The sequence below is a fragment of the Typopeltis vanoorti genome, chromosome 6, assembly GCF_054136105.1.
Source record: "Typopeltis vanoorti isolate ZY-2024b chromosome 6, IOZ_Tvanoo_1.0, whole genome shotgun sequence".
In the NCBI taxonomy this organism is placed as follows: domain Eukaryota; kingdom Metazoa; phylum Arthropoda; class Arachnida; order Uropygi; family Thelyphonidae; genus Typopeltis; species Typopeltis vanoorti.
Window position 1 is genome coordinate 52,428,316 of NC_143554.1, and position 21,465 is coordinate 52,449,780.

General features: G+C 36.8%; 1 protein-coding gene across 1 annotated transcript in view; it reads left to right on the forward strand.

The window, feature by feature from the left end:
- LOC150105451 (integrin alpha-PS2-like) overlaps positions 1 to 21,465 on the forward strand; it is a 536,973-nt gene that overhangs the window by 445,522 nt on the left and 69,986 nt on the right. Inside the window, exons 23-24 of the mRNA XM_090394825.1 lie at positions 11,443 to 11,517; positions 19,638 to 19,740. Of these exons, the coding sequence (XP_090250951.1) occupies positions 11,443 to 11,517; positions 19,638 to 19,740 (178 nt within the window). The remainder of the gene's footprint in view (positions 1 to 11,442; positions 11,518 to 19,637; positions 19,741 to 21,465) is intronic.

Genomic DNA, 21,465 nt, shown 5'->3' on the forward strand with positions numbered 1-21,465 from the left:
GAAACTAAACATTGTGATGTGAAAAATAAGCCGATTTAATTTTTTCAGCGACACATAGGGACATTAAATCATGGGAAAGACGTAGTTTTGGCCATGGATTTGATTAATACAAGGCACTGGAAGCATCCCATCTCTTAAGTTTGCACATAGCGAAAACAGGGAAACCCCATTCTATTGGGGAAAATTTCCCACTTCCAGCTATAAAAGATGTGGTAAAAACTATGTTTGGCAACAAGTTACTAAAATATGTTGATTTAATTCCTCTTTCAAATGACACTGTCGGTCGCAGAATTAATGATATGCTAGGTGACGTAGAATCTCAGTTAATCGAAGGAGTTAATAAGAGCCCTTATTATGCGTTACAAATAGATGAGACTACTGATTACAAATGATGCGCAGTTAATATGCTATGTACGATATGTGCATAATAACATTCATGACGATATTCTGTTTTGTAGAACTTTGTCATCCCGAACAAGTGGAGAAGAAATATTTCACACTCTCAATAATTACGTAATACACAAAGGGATCCAGTGGGGACAATGTATGGGCTTCTGTTCGGATGGAGCTTGCACCCTTACAGGCAGGCATAGTGGGGTTGTTTCTAAGTTCAAGGAAGTAGCTCCGGATATGAATTGGGTACATTATTTCATACATAGGGAAACATTAGCCTCCAAAGGAATGGCATCAGAATTTCAAACTGTGCTATACAACACTGTAAAGCTAGTTAATTTTATTAAGGCTTGACCATTAAATAACAGGTTATTTTCAGTACTCTGGTGATGAAATGGGCAGTGAATATATACAACTTTTGCTTCATTCTGAAATTTGCTGGCTTTCCAGGGGCAAAGTACTAACAAGGTTATTTCATTTAAGGCACGAAGTTTTATTGTTTGTAAATGAATGTAATTCTGATTTTGCATCACTCCTTATTGATGAAGCATGGTTATCAACACTATCCTATCTTTCAGACATTTTTTTTGAAATTAAATGAACTAAATCTCTCCTTTCAGGGGAAATTCTTCAACTGTTCTTTGATGCCTATGACAAAATAAAGGCAAAGTGCATGAAATTGTTGAGACTATAGGCATTTCAAAAGATTGTGTAGGATATATTTTGCATGAAGAATTGCATATGAAAAAGCCTTGCACGAGATTGATGCCTCACTTGCTCACAGCAGATCAAAAACGCACTTGCGTGAAAATCTCTGAACAGTGCTTGGAGCATTTTAACAAGAATAAAACTGATTTTGTGCATTGATTTATTACTATGAATGAGACCTGGATTCACCATTACCAAACAGCAGTCAAAACAGTGGACAGAAGCCAGTTGTTCAGTGCCAAAGAAGACACCATCGGTTCCATCAGCAGGACAGGTCATGGCATTGAATGGTATCAGAGTGTTGGAAGCTAATGAGATTGTTGAATTAAAGAGTGCCCACTTTGCTAAGATATAACAACCAGGTGTGCATACTCCGATTAGAATACGTTACATATTGAACTACAAAGCTGTTTGGGATGCTAAAGACATTTTTTTTATAAATTATCTTGAAAAGGATAAAACAATAACCAGGAAATATTATTCTGATCTTTTAACCAGACTAGAGGAAAAAATTTGTGAGAAAAGACCTGGTTTGCATAGAAGAAAAAAATCATCTTTCATCAGGACAATGCACCAGACTATGAAGGTTTAGCAATGGGAAAATTAAGGGATGTGCACTATGAATTGTTGGAACATCCATCCTATTCCCCAGATTTGGCTCCCTGTGACTTCTGTCTCTTCTCAAAACTAAAACTCTTCCTCACTGGTCAGTATTTTTCTTCAAATCAAGAAGTGATTGCAGCTGTAGAGGGGATATTTTGCAGATCTTACTGAGAACCACTATAGGGATGGGATAATGGTGCTGGAGCATCGCTGAAATAAATGCATTAGTCTTGAAGGAGATTTTGTTGAAAAATAAAAATAATTTTTAAATTATAAATTAGTTTTTTAATTGTTAGGCTGAGAACTTTTCAGACCACCCTCGTATGTAACGTGGTGCACAGTGCTACTACTACATTGGATGAAGAGTTAGAAGTTCATGAAAATGAAGTTAAATGGCTGTTGCATAACCTGGACAAGAATTTGTCTATAGGGACAGATGGAATATCAGCCTGTTTTCTAAAGGAATGTTCAGCCGAATTAGCTAGGCCTTTGACATCTTTGTATGACTTGAGTCTCAGCCAGGAATGTATGATAGTTCCATTGTACAAGGGTGGTGAAAAAAATGGATTTATATAACTACCAACCTATCAGTATCTCTGATGTTGTAGTGAAGATTTTTAAAGAAGTTGGTAAGAACTCATACAGCAGTGGGTAGACAAACAAGCTATACTCTTCCAGGAGCAGCATGGGTTTACTAAAGGAAGGTCATGTCTTAGCAATTTGCTCATATTTTATAACAATGTTATGGTCGAGTTGGATAAAGGGAATGGATACACTATGATGTTGGATTTTTGTAAGGTATTTGATAGGATACCCCACAAAAGGCTGTTGCATAAACTGGAGAATATAGATTTGAATATAAACTCTTCATTTGGATCAAGGGATGGTTGACAGACAGATATGAAAAAGTTGTATACAGTGGGTGTGAATCTGCCAGATTTAAGGTTACCAGTGTTATACCTCAGGGTTCAGTCCTTGGGCCATTATTATTCAATGTATACGTTAATGATATCATGCAGGGTCTAACATCAGATGGGCAATTGTTTGCCGATGATGCAAAAATCGGCAGGGCAATCAGGGATGCTATTGATGTTCAGCAATTACAAAATGATTTGAATAGACTGGAAATCTGGGCAAACAAAAATGGCTGTCAGTTTAATGTTAGTAATTGTAAAGTTATTCACTTTGGTGTATGATTAGATTTCCTGGCATATTATATTGGCAGGGTTATGCTAAAAGAAACCGAGGAGACATGGAATCTTTTGGAAGGAATATTGCTTATTGGTGGATAGGAATTTCAAGTTTAAAGGTCACATAGCAAAAGTTGCAAATACAAATCAGAGGATAATTGTGTTGGATTCTGATTATATAGAGATTGGAGTAATTATTATTTGTTTCAGAATCCAACATGATCTTCCATCACATAAGCTAGATCTGTAAATATTATTTAATGTAATTCACTTGTTTATAATTTAATATTCATATAACTACCTTTAACCCTATTTAATTATTTAATCAAAGATATATGTATTAATAATGAAGAGACTGTATTAAATATTATTAAACTATTATATTTATCATCATCATCATCAAATTCCTGCCATGTACCCTCAAGGGGTGTACAGGATATGACAGTACTACATGAAAAAATTACATCATTACTAACTTCCTATCTACAATTTTCCTCCAAATCAGTCTGTTACTTGTCAAGACTCCAACATTATCAGATCTTATATTTCTATCGTCTAAGGCACTTTGTACCGTATCAATCCACCTATATCTTGGTCTTCCTCTGGGTCGTTTTCCTGCCAACCTTGCAGAGAACACTTGTTTTGCTAATTTTTCCTCTCCCATTCTATTTAAGTGACCATACCATCTGAGATTAGCTCTGCTAACGCATTCCTGGATGCTGACAATGTCAAGTTCTTTCCTAATATCCTCATTTTTAATATGATATTGCCATTGATGCCATCTGTTCACGCCTCTAATCTTTCTCAGGACTCTCTCATATCTGCGGTCTCTAGTCTTTGGTCAAGTGTTTTACTTCTGACCCAGCTCTCAGATCCATAAGTTAAAATTGGTTTGAACACAGTCTTGTATACAGCTAATTTAGTGTTCCGACTAATTTCTTTCTTATTCCATATGAATTTATTCAATTCACTTCCCACCATACCAGCTTTGCTGATTCTGTTGTCTATTTCTATATTTAATTTACCATCTTCAGTAAAAATTGTGCCTAAGTAGCTGAAATGTTTTACTTGTTCCACAGGTTCTCCATTCACAACACAGTTGACATTTTCAATGATTCTGCCTATTTTCATTGTCTTTGTCTTTTTATTGCTGACCTTCATACCATATCTATTACAACAGCTATTCAATTTAGTCAGAGAATCTTGCAGACTTGTAGCGGATTTATTTAGAAGTATAACATCATCCACATAAAGCAAAGAGCTGACATTAACATCTCCAATTTTGATATCAGGTTTAATACCACTTTCCTTCATAATGTGATCCATATAGATAATGAATAACAGAGGGGATAATGTACATCCTTGTCTCACACCAGATTTAACATTAAACCATCTTCCTGTACTTCCTTCAATTCTAACTGCTGACTCACAACTCAAATAAAGACTAAGTATTGCTTGATATAATGCCCCATTCACACCATATAACTGCAGCGTATTGAATAGCTTCTCTCTTGGCACCTTGTCATATGCCTTTTCCAAATCGACAAAACTTAAATACAGATCTTTGTTATATTCCCATGCTTTCTCGACTATTTGTCGTAAAGTGAAGATCTGATCCTGACAGCCTCTATTTGGCCTGAATCCAGCTTGTTCTTCACCAAGCTTTTCTTCCACAATTCTTCTCAACCGTTTCTCAAGTATACTTGCATAGATCTTGCCAGGAACACTCAGTAGGGAAATACCTCTGTGATTCTCACATTCAGTTTTATTTCCCTTTTTATATATGGGTACTCTGAGAGCTCTACTCCAATCATCGGGAATTCGTCCCTCTGTCCAGGCTTTCTGAACTATGCAGTGCAGCCACTGTAAGACTCTTATACCACCATACTTCAGCATTTCTGGTCGAATATCATCTACTCCTGCTGCCTTTCCACATTTCAAGCCTTTGATGGCTTTTTCTACTTCAAGTATGGATATGTATTCCTGACTGCATGCCTGGTCAGTGTTTTTTATCACTGTGCTGTCATCACTGCTTGTTTCATTTAGCAGTTTTTCAAAGTAATTACACCATACTTCAAGGATATCTTTTTCTCCTGTTTTCATTTCACCTTTATCATCTCTAATTCCTTTTACAGCACTCTTTCCTCCATTCCTAAGCTTCTTCAACAACCTCCAGAATATTTTGCCACCTTCTTGATATTTATTTTCTATATTCTTGCCAAAGTCCTCCCATGACTTTTGTTTAGCTAGTTTTACACACTGTTTAGCTTTCTTACATTTGTCTCTGTATTCTGTAAGAGTAAAAGCTGACTTATTTGCCAGGAACTTTTGATATGCTTTCTTCTTTTCCTTCACTGCCTCTTTAACTTCCTGTGTCCACCAGGGAGTTCTGATTTTTTTATCTTTGCACACAACCTCACCACATGCCTCTCTGGCAGAATCAATCAATGTTTCCTTCAGAGTTTGCCACTGAATCTCCAAGGTTTGATTCCTGTTCTCAAACTCTTTCATTTTCTTTTCAATAATATTTCTGTATTTTAGTCTACAGTTTACATCTGAGAGCTGCTCAACTTTTATTCGCTTTAAAACTTTCTTACATGTTATTCTTTTCAATATGAAATTCAATTTTATCCTGCTCAAGACTAAATAGTGATCACTTCCAATTTCAAATCCTCTGTACACTCTGGTGTCCTGCACCAGGGAGAAAACATCATTATCAACAATAACATAGTCAATGAGACTTTTCTTATTTCTAGCCTCTTCTCTCCATGTGAATTTGTGCACATTTTTATGTTGGAACATGGTGTTAGTAATAACCAGTCCATGTCCTGAGCAGAAATCCAACAGATATTTGCCATTATTATTAGCTTTGCTCTTTTCTCCAAATTTTCCCAAAATATTTTTGTATGTCTCACAATCATTTCCTACTCTACTATTTAGATCCCCAACAAGGACCAACTTTTCTTTTTTCATTGTGTCAGTTGCTTTTTCTAAAGCCTCAAAAAATTCCTCCACTTCTACCTTAGTAGAACCTTCTGTGGGACCATAGGCACAAATAAGTCTCATTGTCCAGTTCCCCATTCTCATATTTGCCCACATTACTCTACTTGAGACTGACTGCCATTCAAGAAGATTAGCCTCGTATTTTGTGTTGAATACTATGGCTACTCCTTCTTTTCCTTGATTGTTATTGCCTGAATATAACATTTTGTATTTATTGCTCAGAAAGATCTCACCAGTTTTGGTCTTTTTTGTTTCAGTCACCCCTATTATGTCGATCTGGTACTTATCTAATTCCTCAGCTAGCTCCATTTCTTTGCCATTCAGGCTTCTTACGTTGATAGTACCGATCTTTAACTCTGGTGATGTTGAGTTGGGGTTTGTTTTCAGATTTGTTCCAGTAGCTGACTTTTCGCTGTTCGCCCTGGTTCCCTGGCTAAAACAACGGGGGCCTTGTTTAACCGGGCGACGCCCCAGCCGGCATGAAATTTTGTCATGTTGTACCATCATTTTTTATTTTGGTTTAACCAATAAGAATACAATTTGGTCGGCTAAATCCCAAATTACCAGCCCATCCTTGTTCGTTCAGTATCAAAGTAGATACCCAACAGGGTGCACCACGAGAAGGTGAGGATTGGACATTAGGTCAGAAGCCCTGGTCGGTTCTCCGCATTCCTTTAAAGGCTATGTGGAGGTCTCCTCTCAGTTATACAGCTTTGACCTTTGATATTTTAACTGCGCATTAATTGAAATGTAAATATTCCTTATCTATTCCTATTTGTAGAAGTTTAGCGTTATGCAATACCTCCATTTTATTATATTTTGTTTGGTTGTCATGGAGACGTATGTAATGAGCGAGCACGTTTTGGAACACCACGTGAGGAGAAGGTTTATTAAAAAGAGTTTTAGGAAGAAATCACGAGAATAATTTAGGCGGGGAAGAATGGATATAAAAAGGGGATGAACGCTGAAAATAGGGAGAGATTAGATGAATTAAGAGAGAAATTATTAAGAGAGAGAGAAAGGAGAGGATTGGCATTAGGTTGGAATCAGAGCATTCGGCATTCGGGAATCACAGTGTGATAATAGCGAGTCGGCAAGTCACTCAAGCAGCTAAATAAAGTCTACTAGTCGAGAGGCAGTTAGCTAATAAGTTGTAGAATAACAATTATAGCTATGGAAGACAGCTGAGTGACTACTAAATAGACTAGCAATACTTGAGTTGAGATTTTATTTCAGGGCCGACCTGTCAAGGACACACAGAATCTTGAAATAAAGCATCGAGTAACTAGAGAATAGTAGAGGCTGTAAAATTGAAGTTTACCGTTAGCTGTGTTTAGAATTATAGTGCCTAAAGAATTATTTGAATGCAGGAGGAATGAACAACTGTGCATATAAAACTTCAAGATAAGGAATTATTGTGTATTGCCTTAATTCATGAGTGATCAGTAGTACTTCATGCAAGAACGTTTGTTTATGTGTATAGTGACCAATGATTAATTCAGTTATTGCTTAGAAGATTTATTTAATGAGTGCCGTATACTGTTTAAGTGTTTACGTATAAGTAGATGAAGAAAAAAGATTATCGGTAAGATTATTCCAACCTTTAATATTTCTATACAGAGAAGTGTGTGAGTTTCATCCTAGAATTTCCTTATACTAACAGTAACTATTGCGAAGATTAGCTGAAGTGTAAATTTAAAAGTGTTTGTTTGTGAAGAGGTGTTACCGCAATTTTATTGTATTTGGAACTTAAGGAACTATGAGAAAACTGTAATAGACATAGCAGAATTACCATTGTCTGAGTTAGTATGACTGTATTGTCAGGAAGACTGAAGTGTTTCTAATAACTTAATTAGTGATTTGAAGTTAAGTGTAAAATTTGTGATTCTAAAATTAAATGTTTGTTTTTGTTAATCATAAGTTGTATCTTGCCTGAATCTCTTTTACTGCACCATTCATAAAATATTTGAACCAAAGCGGGTAAGTTAAGTAAGTTAAATATACTCGGGCAGTATATATAATAACAACATATAAAGGAAGGGTAGTTGAGAGTTGGTTTATCTTCAATTCTTGAACTAATTCAGATATAAAGTGCTGCAGTCTTTAAATATAAATTTTCTTTATATTTAAATTAGAAATCAACTTATAACCTATCAACTAGTTAAGAACATCGTATTAACCTTATATCGGATCCAAAGTATAGATTGAAAAGAAGTAGGATCCAACAATTGCAATGCTGAAGTGAACCTTGACATGTAAGGATAAGGATGTCATTTTTATTCTTTATAATGCTTTGATAAGACCACACCTGGATTATTGTGTACAGAGTTGGTCTCCAGGTTTCTAAGGGAAATAAGCTGTAGAAAGGGTGCAAAGAAGCATCACAAAGATTATATCCTGATTGTGGGATTTAGATTATGAGAACAGATTGTATGTGGATTAGAGACTCTGGTTTACATGAGAAAGAGGGGTGATATGATGGAGATCTATAGACTTGTGAAATGGGTATTATAGCATAACGTCTGATGAAATTTTTCGTTATATGGAAAGTGGGGGAGAGAATATGGGCATCCATGAAAATTAAGTTTGTTCACAGTCAAGAAAGGGGTAAGAGCTAAGTTTTTCTCTCACAGAGCAGTGAGCGAGTGAGTGGAATAGTTTGCCTTTAGGGGTGGTGAGTGCATCTAGTGTGAATGAATTTAAGGGAAGGTATGACAGCTGGTTTGGTTGATTTGTAGCCTCTCTCAATGAGTCCTTAACTCCATGCAGGTTGCAGATGATAAGGATAATAATATGTTGTAAGTAACAGCACAGTTAAAATTGTTTGCTAAACATGCCATCCAGTGAAGTATTTTAGGTGGGAAACAAATTTTATTATCTGGCACGAACCATCACCATTCATGTTGAAGGCCTAGTTTGAATTATGAATCAGATGTATGTTTGGTGTCCAGAGCAGGGTTTCCTGGTTATTTCATATACTTATAAAGATATACTTAAATCTGATATATACTAAATATCAGATTGAAAACAGAAAACATTTTTGCCCAAATGCAACATTTATAATTAGGTGATCTGAATCCTTTCTTTTAGGCTTGCACGGTGATCCGAATGCATTTTTGGAAATTATGGAGACAACTACCGTGTTTGAATAAAAACTTTAGTTTACTATTACTAAAATTTTACAATTCGACGTTTCGACCTTTATGTTAAGGTCATCTTCTGGAGCGTACAAATATACACAGGAAACAAGCTATACTACAATCATACTGGTTCGTTAAAGACACTGACTAACCGCTACCACAATTGTTGGCCTGACCTCTGGTGAAAAAAAAAAAAAAAAAAAAAAAATTAAAAAAAAAATAAAAAAATAAAAAAAATTATACAGCAACGCTAAAGTCCTATTATTTGTGTTGTCTACTATATACATATATTAACATCATTCCAGCCAGTTGGAGTGGAATGGTTTCTAATAATAGCAGATTGGCTAGAGTCCTGACTTATGTTGAATCTTTCAAATTAGGTTGGCTGAATGTGTGCCATCTAGATCCTTGGAATTTTCATACCATCTTTATTGTTGATATTTGGGTGGTTTATCAGGATTTTGCAGGATTCTTTAAATTTTCTTTCGTACCATGTTTTTGTGCGGTGTAAGGAGCAGGTGCTTTTCCAGTTGATTTGGTGTAAGGTGTTGAGTGCGTGGTCTGAGAGGCCTGCTTCACCATAATGGTTATATTTAATGTGTCTAATGTGTTCTTTTTTGCGTATAAGGATTGTCCGTCCTGTTTCACCAATGTATGGTAAGTTACAGGTGCAGCGGATGCAATAGACTCCAGAATGTGCTAATGGGAGGAGAGGGTCTTTAGAGGAGCTGAATATGGTTTTAAGTTTAGTGGGTGGTTTAAAGGTGGCATTAAGGTTATAATGTTGTAGGATTCTGTTGATTTTTTCTGATAACCCTTTAATGTATGGGATGGCTATGGTTTTACTGTAATCTAGATTCGTTTTTGTTGTGGTTTTATAGAGTATTTTATTGACAGTATTTTTGTTATAGCCATTGTTTATGAATGTGTCACTAATGATTTTTAGTTCTTGTTTTAGGGCCTGCTGGTTAGAGCAAATAGTTGTGGCTCTGTTTTTAAGGGTGTTTATGACTCCATATTTTTGTGCTGGGTGGTGATATGAATTCGCATGTATGTATTGGCCCGTGTGTGTCGGTTTTCGGTAGACCGTGAAGGATAGATTGCCTGAAGGAAGACGTGTAACTAGTGTGTCTAGGAACGGGAGCGAATTTTGGTTTTCGATTTCGATGGTAAATTGTATGCGTTCGTGTTGTTTGTTTAGGTGGCTGAGGAATGTGTTTAGCGTTTGTCGACCGTGCGGCCAGATCGCGGACACGTCGTCAACGTATCTGAGCCAGATTGTCGGTCGAAGCGTGGCGGAATCAAGAGCCCTTTGCTCAAAGGTTTCCATGTAGAAGTTCGCGATTGGGGGGGGGGATAATGGTGAGCCCATGGCTGTACCTTCCTTTTGTAGGTAGAATTTGTTTTGCCACATGAAGTAACCGGACTTTAGTACGTGGGCAAAGAGGGCCGTAATGTCGGTCGGAAATTTGTTCTGTAGTAGGAGAATTGTGTCATTGATGGGGACATTAGTGAAAAGGGCAGAAACGTCAAAACTGACTAATAGGTCGTCTTTGTCGAGTGTTATGTTTTTGATTATGTTTATAAAGTGCTGTGTGTTTTTTACGTAGGAGGGGGAATGACCTACCAACTCCTTGAGTGTTGCCGCTAATTTCTTGGCTAGGTGGTAATTGGGACTGTCTTGGCCACCAGACACAGTTAAAAAACTCAAACCCCACTACGCCCCCCCCCCCCAGAATATATGGGGTTCCGAAAATACACAAACAAAATGTGCCCCTTCGACCAATAGTGGAAGGAATAGACAGTCCCAAAAGCAGAATAGTAACAGTCAAATTTGACTGTCAAATTTGAATAGGTGACCTATTCAAATTTGACTGTTACTATTCTGCTTTTTATTAAGCTGTAAAGTTCATTTTTTACCGTGTTATTTTATATCTTATGTTTTTATTTCTCACCTGAAGAAGTCGGAGCACCGATGAAACTAGTTGTGATGTATTAAAGGTTTTTGTTATACTTTCTCGGGTTCTAGTCAGTTAAATTTATTTTCATATATATATATATTTATATATATATATAATGTGATGTTATCATTATCATGATAACATCATTATTTTAGTAATATATACTATTATTGTATAGCATTATAAAATGTATTACTGTGTGTCATAATCCAAGTGTCCATTGTGGCATGGACTGTATATTTAACAGGTGTAATATGGATTAAAAATGTTTAGTTTGTTTACTTTCTAATGGTTTTCTAGAAGCTGTATTTGTACAGTTTCTTGAACTTAGTTACAGATTTATTATAATTAATAATAATAGATTTTGTTTAATCCTTTATCCCATTCTATTATAGTCTAACCTAGTGATAAAATTATTATAATTAATCTTCTGTTGTTTTTCAGCACCAATGCTGAATTTGAATCCAAAGTGGAAATAAAACTTCCAGTACGTGTTAAAGTTGAAATTGAATTAAGAGGGTAAGAATTTTTTTTAAATATTCAAATAAAGAGATTTTACTCCTAGTTATACAGCCATAGTTTAAAATAATATATAGCAGTGAACAAATTAATCCAAACAAGCTGAATTTGGTAAATTTGTGGTTTTGGTTGGATTTTTGTTTCATTTCACAGTTTGATTTTGGTTTCGGTTTATGATTTTGGTTTTAATTCACTATTTGGTTAAGTGCTGCATGTTTTAACTGTCTCTACAACGTTTTTAATTGTTTAAAAAAGTTGACATTTGTAGTGTTTTATTCATTTTGAGTAGCTATAAAATGGATACATTTCCAAGAAAGTGTTCAAAAATATGTACTCTTTCTCAGCACACATCCATGACTCAAACTCAAATTGCAAATGAGTCTGGTTGGTTTGGTACTGTTAATGCAATTTTAAAGAGGTTTAGAAAGACAGGTGCCTTTTCTCCTGATAGAAAATGAAAATATGGATAAATAGGAAAACTACACTTACTTAAGATCGTTTACTGATTAGGAAAAGCAAAATGAATCCAAGATTGTCTGCTGTGGACTTAAATAGAGACTTGGCAGCTAGTGGAATTAATGTTTCTGACATGACAGTCTGTCAAAGAGTGTTGGATGCAAGGAGGACTGGCCATAGACCAAAAAAGAAACAACTGTTGATGAAGGCTATGCAGAAAAAGAAGCTCCAGAAGTGGAAGAAGGTCATATTTTCAGGCGAGAGCCATTTCTTTGTCAAAGGACAGTGAGTACCTATGTTTGCAAATCAGCAGCTGAGAAGAATTCTCCTTCCCGCTTTCAACAAACTCCTCACCCAGCTAAAAAGATGTTCTGGGATTATTTTACACATGATGGTACAGGATTGCTTGTGCCTGTTGATGGTATGATGAAAAGTGACCAATACATAAAAATACTGGAGAAAAGAGTGGTCTCACAGGTCCAGAAAGAAAAAGAACTCATCTTCCATCAGGATCTTGCTCCACTCTACACTTCAAAAAAAAAAAAAAAAAAAAAGTGAAGGATTTCCTCAAAAATCACAACATCCAATTGCATCAGTGGCCAGGTAACTCTCCTGACATTAGCCCAACATAAAATTTGTGGGCCATAGTGAAAAAGAGACTTGGAAAATTAAATTATGATACAAAGGATAACTTAATACAATACATTATAAATGTATGGTTTTGAGATGCAGAAATAAGAAAAATGTGTTCTGTGTTGGTAGAGTCCATGCCCAAGCAAATTAATGAACTTAGTAGGAACAGAGGAGCACATATAAATTAATTGGTAAAGTTGGAGTTTAATTTTTATACTTTTTTTTTTCTTGCAAAATTAATTTTTTTCTCAAAATGTGAGTGTTCAGATTAATTTGTTCACTACTGTATTTCAAAGGCATGTGTTAAAATGGGATTTTATTACAAAACCCCTAAACACTCAAAATCTATCAGCTTGCTAGAAAGTGTTATATATTCATCAGTAGGATTAAATCTATAGCCAGTTAGTGATAAACTAGTTTATTTAATATTGAAGCTAATTAGGCTTAAATTTTCTGCATCTGTCTATATAAAAAAAAGATTATTTAAGTGTATGTTTAATGTCAGATACAGTACACTTTATTAAATATTATTTTTTTATTTCTTTATTTATTTGTGCAACTTAAGTTTGTAAATGCACTGAAACTCCTATTTTATGATTTCATTATAATTAGAAAAGCAGTTTCAAAGTATTTGTGTAAGAAACTGCTTTCTTACACAAATACTTGTGTCAACCCACTTCACGGAGAGATTAAGAGCAGTTGATGATGGGGAGGAGAGACTGACTGTAAGTGAGCAAGAGGTGTTTGGGGAGTTGAGTAAACTAGATGTAAATAAGGCTGTGGGATAATATATCACCACGTATTCTGAAGGAATGTGCCAGAGAGTTGACACCTGAATTGACATATTTTTTTAATACGAGTCTTGCACTCGGTCAAGTCCCTAAAGAGTGGAAGGAGGGCAAGATTGTGCCACTTCATAAAGGAGGCGATCGAACTCAAGCATCAAACTATAGGCCTATCTGTGTGTCAGGTGTTGTGGTTAAGTTGTTGGAGAAGCTTGTGAGAACTAGGATCCAGAGTTGGGTTGACAACAATGGTATAATCTTTGATGGACAGCATGGATTTGATAAAGGGAGGTCATTTTAGTAATCTACTTACTTATTACAATAAAGTGACTGCTTCCTTGGACAGAGGAGAAGGATACACAGTAATATACTTGGATTTCGCAAAAGCTTTTGATAGAGTACCTCATGATAAGTTGACAGTCAAACTAGAGCAGGTGGGGTTGGATATTAGATGAGTGCATTGGATTGGAGACTGGCTATCTGATAGGTATCAACAAGTTGTGTAGGGGGGGGGGGTGCAATATCCAGGAAAAGGAAAGTCACTAGTGGAGTGCCTCAGGGGTCTGTTTTAGGGCCATTACTATTTATTTAACTTGTGTATTAATGATATTGGCAAAGATTTGATGGAGATATTCAGTTGTTTGCAGATGATTCAAAGTTGGGACGAACCATAAAGAGTAGTTCCATTGTTCCATTGTATAAGGCTTTGATTAAGGCCGCACATGGACTATTGTGCCCAGATTTGGTCACCGGGTTTTCAGAAGGATGAAGAGATGTTGGAATGGGTCCAAAGGCAATTGACTAAGGTAGTTTCTGACCTCTGGAATGTTGAGTATGAGGAAAGATTGAAAAGATGTAATTTGCAGAGTCTGGTGGACAGGAGGAAGAGGGGAAATATAATAGAGACCTACAAGTTGGTAAGGGGTTGTTATAAGATCAGTGGTGGAGAAGTTCTACAGAGAATAGTGGGAGATCAGGGGAGAACCAGAGGTCATCCCTTGAAACTGTATAAAGAGGGTGCGAGTAGGGGGAGTGAGAGGCAGGTTTTTTCATGCAAAGTTGTGAGTGATTGGAATGCCTTGCCTGAGAGTGTGGTGTCTGCAAGGAGTTTGAATGTGTTTAAGACGCGGTATGATGAGATGTGTGTGAGATAAACGGACCTCCTAGATGAGTCTTTGACTCCATGAGGTCTTGTTTAATAATAAATAATAATAATAACCCTGTGACCACCTGTTGAGAGGTGGTTACAGGATTGACACTGGGGAGTTCTTTCGTTGGTTGAACAGCAGGAAGGAGTGATGACAAGAGGCCATCCCTGGAAGTTACGAAAGGAAACTGTGAGAAAGAGGGTGAGGAGTGGTTTCTTTGCATGGAGGGTGGTTGAACCATGGAATGCATTGCCTGATGGAGTGGTGAGAGCGAGAATGGTCAATGAGTTCAAGGAGTGGTATGATAGACTTTGTGTTTCTTAGGGGGGAACCTCCCCTCGATGAATCTTGATAGACTTTGTGTTTCTTAGGAAGGACCTCCCACAATGAGTCTTTTGACTCCACGGAGACCTGAATAATAATAATAATAAGATGCATTATTGCAATAATTAATTTCATCCCATATTTAAGCAATAAATAAACAAACATATCTTTTTTTTTGTCTTTCCTGTATCTCTGTTTGTTTTACATTCCTGTTCTCTCATTCACCTCACTTACACTTCTTACTTCTTCAGATCTTCTCTTCACCAGTCATTACTTTCCTCTGAAAACAGCAGCCTCTCCATTTGACTCACACCAGAACCATTTAAATGAAGTAATCTCTCTTATACAGTTTCATCTATTTCTTAACCTTATCACACTTGGACAGCACACTGACTACCTTTCCTACCACACTCCTATACTCTCCTCTTACAACTCCCCAACTTTCATTCTCGCATTTTCCTTGTTTATGATCAAATTATTTGTTCTTGCTAACGATACCAATTATTTTGCATGCTTACTCCTCATATCCAGTGAATCAACTTTCTGTTTATTCTACTTCCAGGAAAATAAACCTTGCACACTTTGTCATTCACCAAACCTCGAATGATCACTCCATAAAACACCGCCCCTTTAATCATTTACTTACCTTTTTTTACACAGTCATCTTTTATTCCATTCTTCTTCTTCTTCTATGATTTTCACAGAGAGGAAAGATTGTGTGTGTGTTGCTCAGGTATGATAATGACGAACTGAGCAAAAGAGCAGTAATATTGAATGACATAATAGCCAGAACGTGTGACAAGAGAGGACAGGAATATGTGGATGCTTGGAGTGCATTTGAGGACAGAGAGGAATTGTATGCAAGAAACCACTTACATTTGAATGATAAAAGGCGTAGGCATCTGGAGAGATTGCTGTTCTGAAAAAGTCAGTGTGTCCCAAGGAGGATGGTAGCAGGGGTGGCCTCTTGTGGGAATGGATACTTGGGAGAAGGGGGGGGGGGGGATGACATCGGGTAATACTGAGCCCAGTGGAGTCTAGAGGGGATAATGCTGGGTATAGAAACAGCGGCATTTATGTGCTATATACTAATGCCAGAAGTATCCGGAATAAGGGAGGGGAATTGGTGGTGCAGATAGCATCAGCCTCACCAAAAATGATTGGGATCACTGAGACGTGGTTGACAGAAGAGGATATAATAACAGGAATAGAAGTTGCAGGGTGCAGCATTTTTCGGCAGAATAGGAAGGGAAAGCATGGTGGTGGAGTACTGCTTATGATAAGTGACGACCTATGTCCTCTAAGAGTGGAGACCTTTGAAGACAGGTAAACTAATGATTTTGAAAGCATACGGTGTGAGGTAGAGGTGGGCAAGACAGGATATTTAGTGGAGGTGCTGCTACAGACCCAGGAAAACAGAGGTGGTGGGGACCAGGAAATGTTTAGACAGTTGAGTTTGGCAAGTGCAAGAAGAATGATTGTTATGGGAGATTTTAACTACAGTAGTATAAACTGGGGAGAGGAAGATGCATGTAGCAATAATGGAATGAAATTTCTAGAATTCTTGCAGGACAAATGTCTTAGGCAACATGTAATAGAGGGAACAAGAAGTTCAAGAGTTTTGGATTTGGTTATAGCATCAGAACAGTTGATAATAACTGAGATGACATCTCTCCCACCAGTTGGAGAGAGTGACCATATGGTTTTGACTTGGAAAATGAATAGACATGCAGGAGAATCAAAGAGATGGGAACTTATCTGGAATTATAAAGCAGGTGATTATAATAGTCTTAGATGTCAACTAGGGGAAGTTTCATGGATGGAGGAATTGGAAGGCCAGGATATCATTAATGCGTGGGAAATTATGAAAGAATATTTGTTAGCAGCAATGGTAAGTTGTATACCATGAGTGAACAAGAGGACACAATATGGAGTAAAATGGATGACAAACAATATTAAACAGGAATTGATGCGAAAAAGAGACTGTGGAAGAGATATAAGGAGACAGGAGAAGAGAATATGCATGAAGGGTATAAGACTGACTAGTATGGTAAGGAAGACGAAACTGGAATATGAGAGGAGATTAGCCCTAAGATCCAAAGAAAATCCTAGGGAATTTTTTAGATATATGGCCAGTAGGAGAAGAAATGAATGTGGAAGAATGATATTGTGGGATAAAAATGGGAATAGAGTGACTGATGCAGTGGACATAGTAGAATTGTTCAGTGAACTCTTTATTGGAGTATTTCATCCTGGAGGAGTCAGTTTTAACACTAGAGGGAGAGGGCAGATTCAAGGTTTAGAGGTACAGGAGGAGAGTGTGTTTCAAATACTGAGTACTCTGGATGTCAGTAAAGCTATGGGACTGGATGGTATTTCACCACGAGTTTTGAGAGAATATGCTAGGGAACTGACAGTGCCTTTGACCTGGCTTTTCAATGAAAGTCTGGCTATTGGAAAGGTGCGCAGGGAATGGAAGGAAGATAAGATAGTGCCATTGCATGAGGGTGGTAACAGACTGGAAGTGTCTAATTATAGACCAGTTTGTGTGTCATCAGTAGTTGTTAAGATCTTGGAGAAAGTAGTGAGGGACCGTATACAGCATTGAGCAGATGAGGGTAATGTTATCTGTGAGAGTCAACATGGATTTGTGAAAGGGCGCTCTTGTTTTAGCAATATGCTAGCCTTTTATAATAAAGTTACAAGAACATTAGGTGAGGGAAAGGCATATAGTGTAATTTTCTTAGACTTAGCGAAGGCATTTGACAGAGTGCCACATGATAAGCTGATATTTAAGTTGCAGCACATGGGTCAACTGGATTCAGGATTGGCTGTCTGATAGGTATCAGAGAGTTGTGTATGGTGGGGCAGTTTCAAGGAAGCAGAAGGTTATAAGTGGGGTCCCACAGGGCTCAGTACTGTGACCTATATTGTTTAACCTTTATATCAATGACATTGTCAGTGGATTGCAAGGGGATATTCAGTTGTTTGCAGATGATGCGAAGCTGGGAAGGATTATTAGTAATAGTGCAAATGCGGCAGCCCTGCAAGAGGATTTGAATAAGCTACATAGATGGGCAAATGAATGGGGGTCTCAGTTTAATGCAGCGAAATGTAAGGTCTTGAGGTTTTTGAAACATCGATGTGACACTGCATACTCTATGGGAGGAGTTATACTGGAGGAAGTAGGGGAGACTAGAGATCTGGGGTTGATGATTGATAGAAACCTGAAAGTTAGGGGACATATTGCAAAGGTGGTGAAGGTAACACAGAGGATTGCTGCAATAATGAGAAGGACACTGACCTGCAGAGATAAAACGGTTATCATTCAGTTGTATAAGACCTGATCAGACCACACTTGGACTATTGTTCTCAGATTTGGTCCCCAGGATTTGAAGGGGATTAACTGTGGAAAGTGTACAAAGGCGGATAACAAAAGATGGTTTCAGGACTGTACAAAGATAGCTATGAGGATCAGCTGAGGTTATGTATACTGCAGAGTTTGGTGGATAGAAGATGGAGAGGTGATATGATTGAGACTTTTAAACTGTTGAGAGGTGGTTACAGAGTTGACACTGGGGAGTTCTTTCGTTGGTTGAACAGCAGGAAGGAGTGATGACAAAAGGCCATCTCTGGAAGTTACAAAAGGAAACTGTCAGCAAGAGGATGAGGAGTGGTTTCTTTGCATGGAGGGCGGTTGAACCATGGAATGCATTGCCTGATGGAGTAGTGAGAGCGAGAATGGTCAATGAGTTCAAGGAGTGGTATGATAGACTTAGTGTTTCTTGGGGGAGGGGGGACCTACCCTCAATGAGTCTTGATAGACTTTGTGTTTCTTAGGAAGGATCTCCTAAGATGAGTCTTTTGACTCCATGGAGGCCTGAATAATAATAATAATAATTTTCCATGCATATCTACAATTCTCCTTAAATTATTCCAGATATGCTTCATCTTTTGCCTTATCCTTACCAACTCTGCTTTCAAGTTTTGAATTATTTCTTGCTGTCATTTGCACTCAATATCTTGCCATCACTTATTCTCTCTCTTTTTATTTCTCTCTCTCTCTCTCTCTCTCTCTCTCATTATCAATCTTGCATGCTATCTTACTGTTAGTCACACCTCTTTCTCATTATCAATATTTCTTATTTCTATATGTATACTCCTAATTTCTTATTCTCCCTTTTGTCCTTGAGTGCTCACATTCTTACTATCCACATTGCCTTTCACTCTTGCCCCAACATTACTTACTCTGATTCAAAGAAGCCTCCTTGCTATGTGTATGTATTTGCTTTCTTCTCTTATTCACCCTCTCCACATAAACACATTCTCATTTCTCCATGCATAATATCATTCACAGCAATGTATCATTCTTGAAAAATCCACACCACTTACATTATTTGTCCTTCATGCCAATGTATGTAATCACTTCCCTCTCACCATCATCCTGTCTCAGATCAATGAATAATGAAACACATAAATGAATCAATAAAGACCATAAGATCCACTTGAACATTATGCATCAAACTCAGCTGCCACATGGTAAAATTGACGATAACACCACGCAGTAATAAAATTTAACTTATCTTTTAGCATCCCGTACTGTCTTCTTGCAATTTGCATCACTATCTGCTTATAATTGCCACATTTTGGGAAAGGAATGGCCCTGTACAGATACTAATATGTGATTCCTTTTCTGAGTACATCAGCAATCAAAATCTTTCTGTATTCAACAACGTTTTGCTCTGTATTGATTATAATATTTTTAATTTTTCAGTAAATCTGATCCTCAAAATTTAACCTACAATATTTCTCAAATACTACCAGAGGAAAAAATCAGAGAAACTGATATTGGACCTGAAGTTATCCATATCTATGAGGTATGCAATAAATATTTCATATTAAAATTTAGCTTAAAATAAAAAATATTAATAAATAAATAAAACACTTGAAGTTTGAAAGTATTGTGTGCTTGATTTTACATTTGAATTACAGTTCTTTACATCAATCTGATCACTATGATAGCCTTCCAACCTAAGACACATCAATACTATAGATGGGTTAAGAGTTTCATAATCCCGAACTGTCACAAAGATCAAACATGGAACTTTTTACAAGATACTCTTTTTGCATGATTTGCAGGGTACACTTGCAGATTGGAGAACTTACCAGAGAAAGGATTCTTGAATCCTCATACGTGATGGATAGCACAGGATATTGTTAAGGCCTTAGGCCTCTTCTAGTCTTACGTGAACACAATAGTACATTACACTGTTTTTGTTGCAAAGTTAGCAAAATAAATAAATCGCAATAAGTGTGAAGTTGGTCTCACAACATGCAGTAGAAATCAACACAACTTAAAACTTACCAAACATTTGGTGGATTACAATTATATATATACCAGCCTGGTTGGCCGAGTGGTTATCGTATCAGCTCTCCAATCAAAAGGCTGCAGGTTTGAATCCCACCGTGGACATGGATGTTTGTGATTTCTGTGAAATTATTAGTGGTGTTGGTTGGCAGTAGATGGCATTGGTGTAGATGATGAAGGTAGTAGCGGGTAGATTGGTGGAGAGTTTTAGAGTAGCCGCCCTCCCTCGATGAGTCTTTGGATTCTCTCATCACAACAGAAACTATCCTTACTGTTTAATGCAAGTGTCCTTATCATAGCAGTAGTAGCATACTGTGAAGTCTTTATAACATTTTTTATCATTATAGGTAAGAAAATCAGTACATAGTTGTGGTTATTGAGTTGTAATCTGGTGAAGCAAGTTAGTCAGATCATGCATAAGATACATAGGTTTGCTGCACTTGGCTGAACCATTCTCTGCTGGAGGATGGACATTAAAAAAATGATGAAGAAGAGAGTGAGAACAAATATACAAAGTTCATTTTTCACTGGTAGGATAAAAAATATATAGAAAGCATCAGGTTATAGTAGTTGTGTATTTATGTGATGAAACTTTAAAGAATTACAAAGTTGGCATGGCTGGAGAATAGGTCTATTAAAATATGTACAATAATTATGTAAGTTGACATTCTAGACATGTGGTATTGTTATATGTGTATAAATATATACAGAAAAAATATTAAAAATATATTAAAATAATAGATAAAAAAAAACAACGATGAGAGGGTGAAGATAAGCTGACTGAATATGCAAGTCAAGAAACTGAATAAGATATAAATTTTAAAAAAATAAAAGGACAGAGAATGAATGTGAGGATGAAGATAAGTTGACTGAATATACACATATCTTCCTATATAAGAGAGTTGGAGTTGTTGCAAGTTTCATCACTTGGTCAGAAAGTATACAGGAAAAGAAATGATATTCCAGTTTTATTCCTGTACCCAAGCTTGAAACAAAAGTTTTTGTGTGAAGTATCTTTCATTACCCAGCAGTTGAATATAAACTTGTATGTAGATGTTGACTTCGCAGTAAATATCTTAAATATTACTTCAATATACCATAATGCACAGGAACTCCCCCCCCCCCCCCACTTCAGATGCATATAGCATTGTGCAAACATGTATAGTGTTGGCTATTATACAACATCTGGAAGGAAATATGCTTTGCATTATAGAATACTTGGACAGTTTGATGT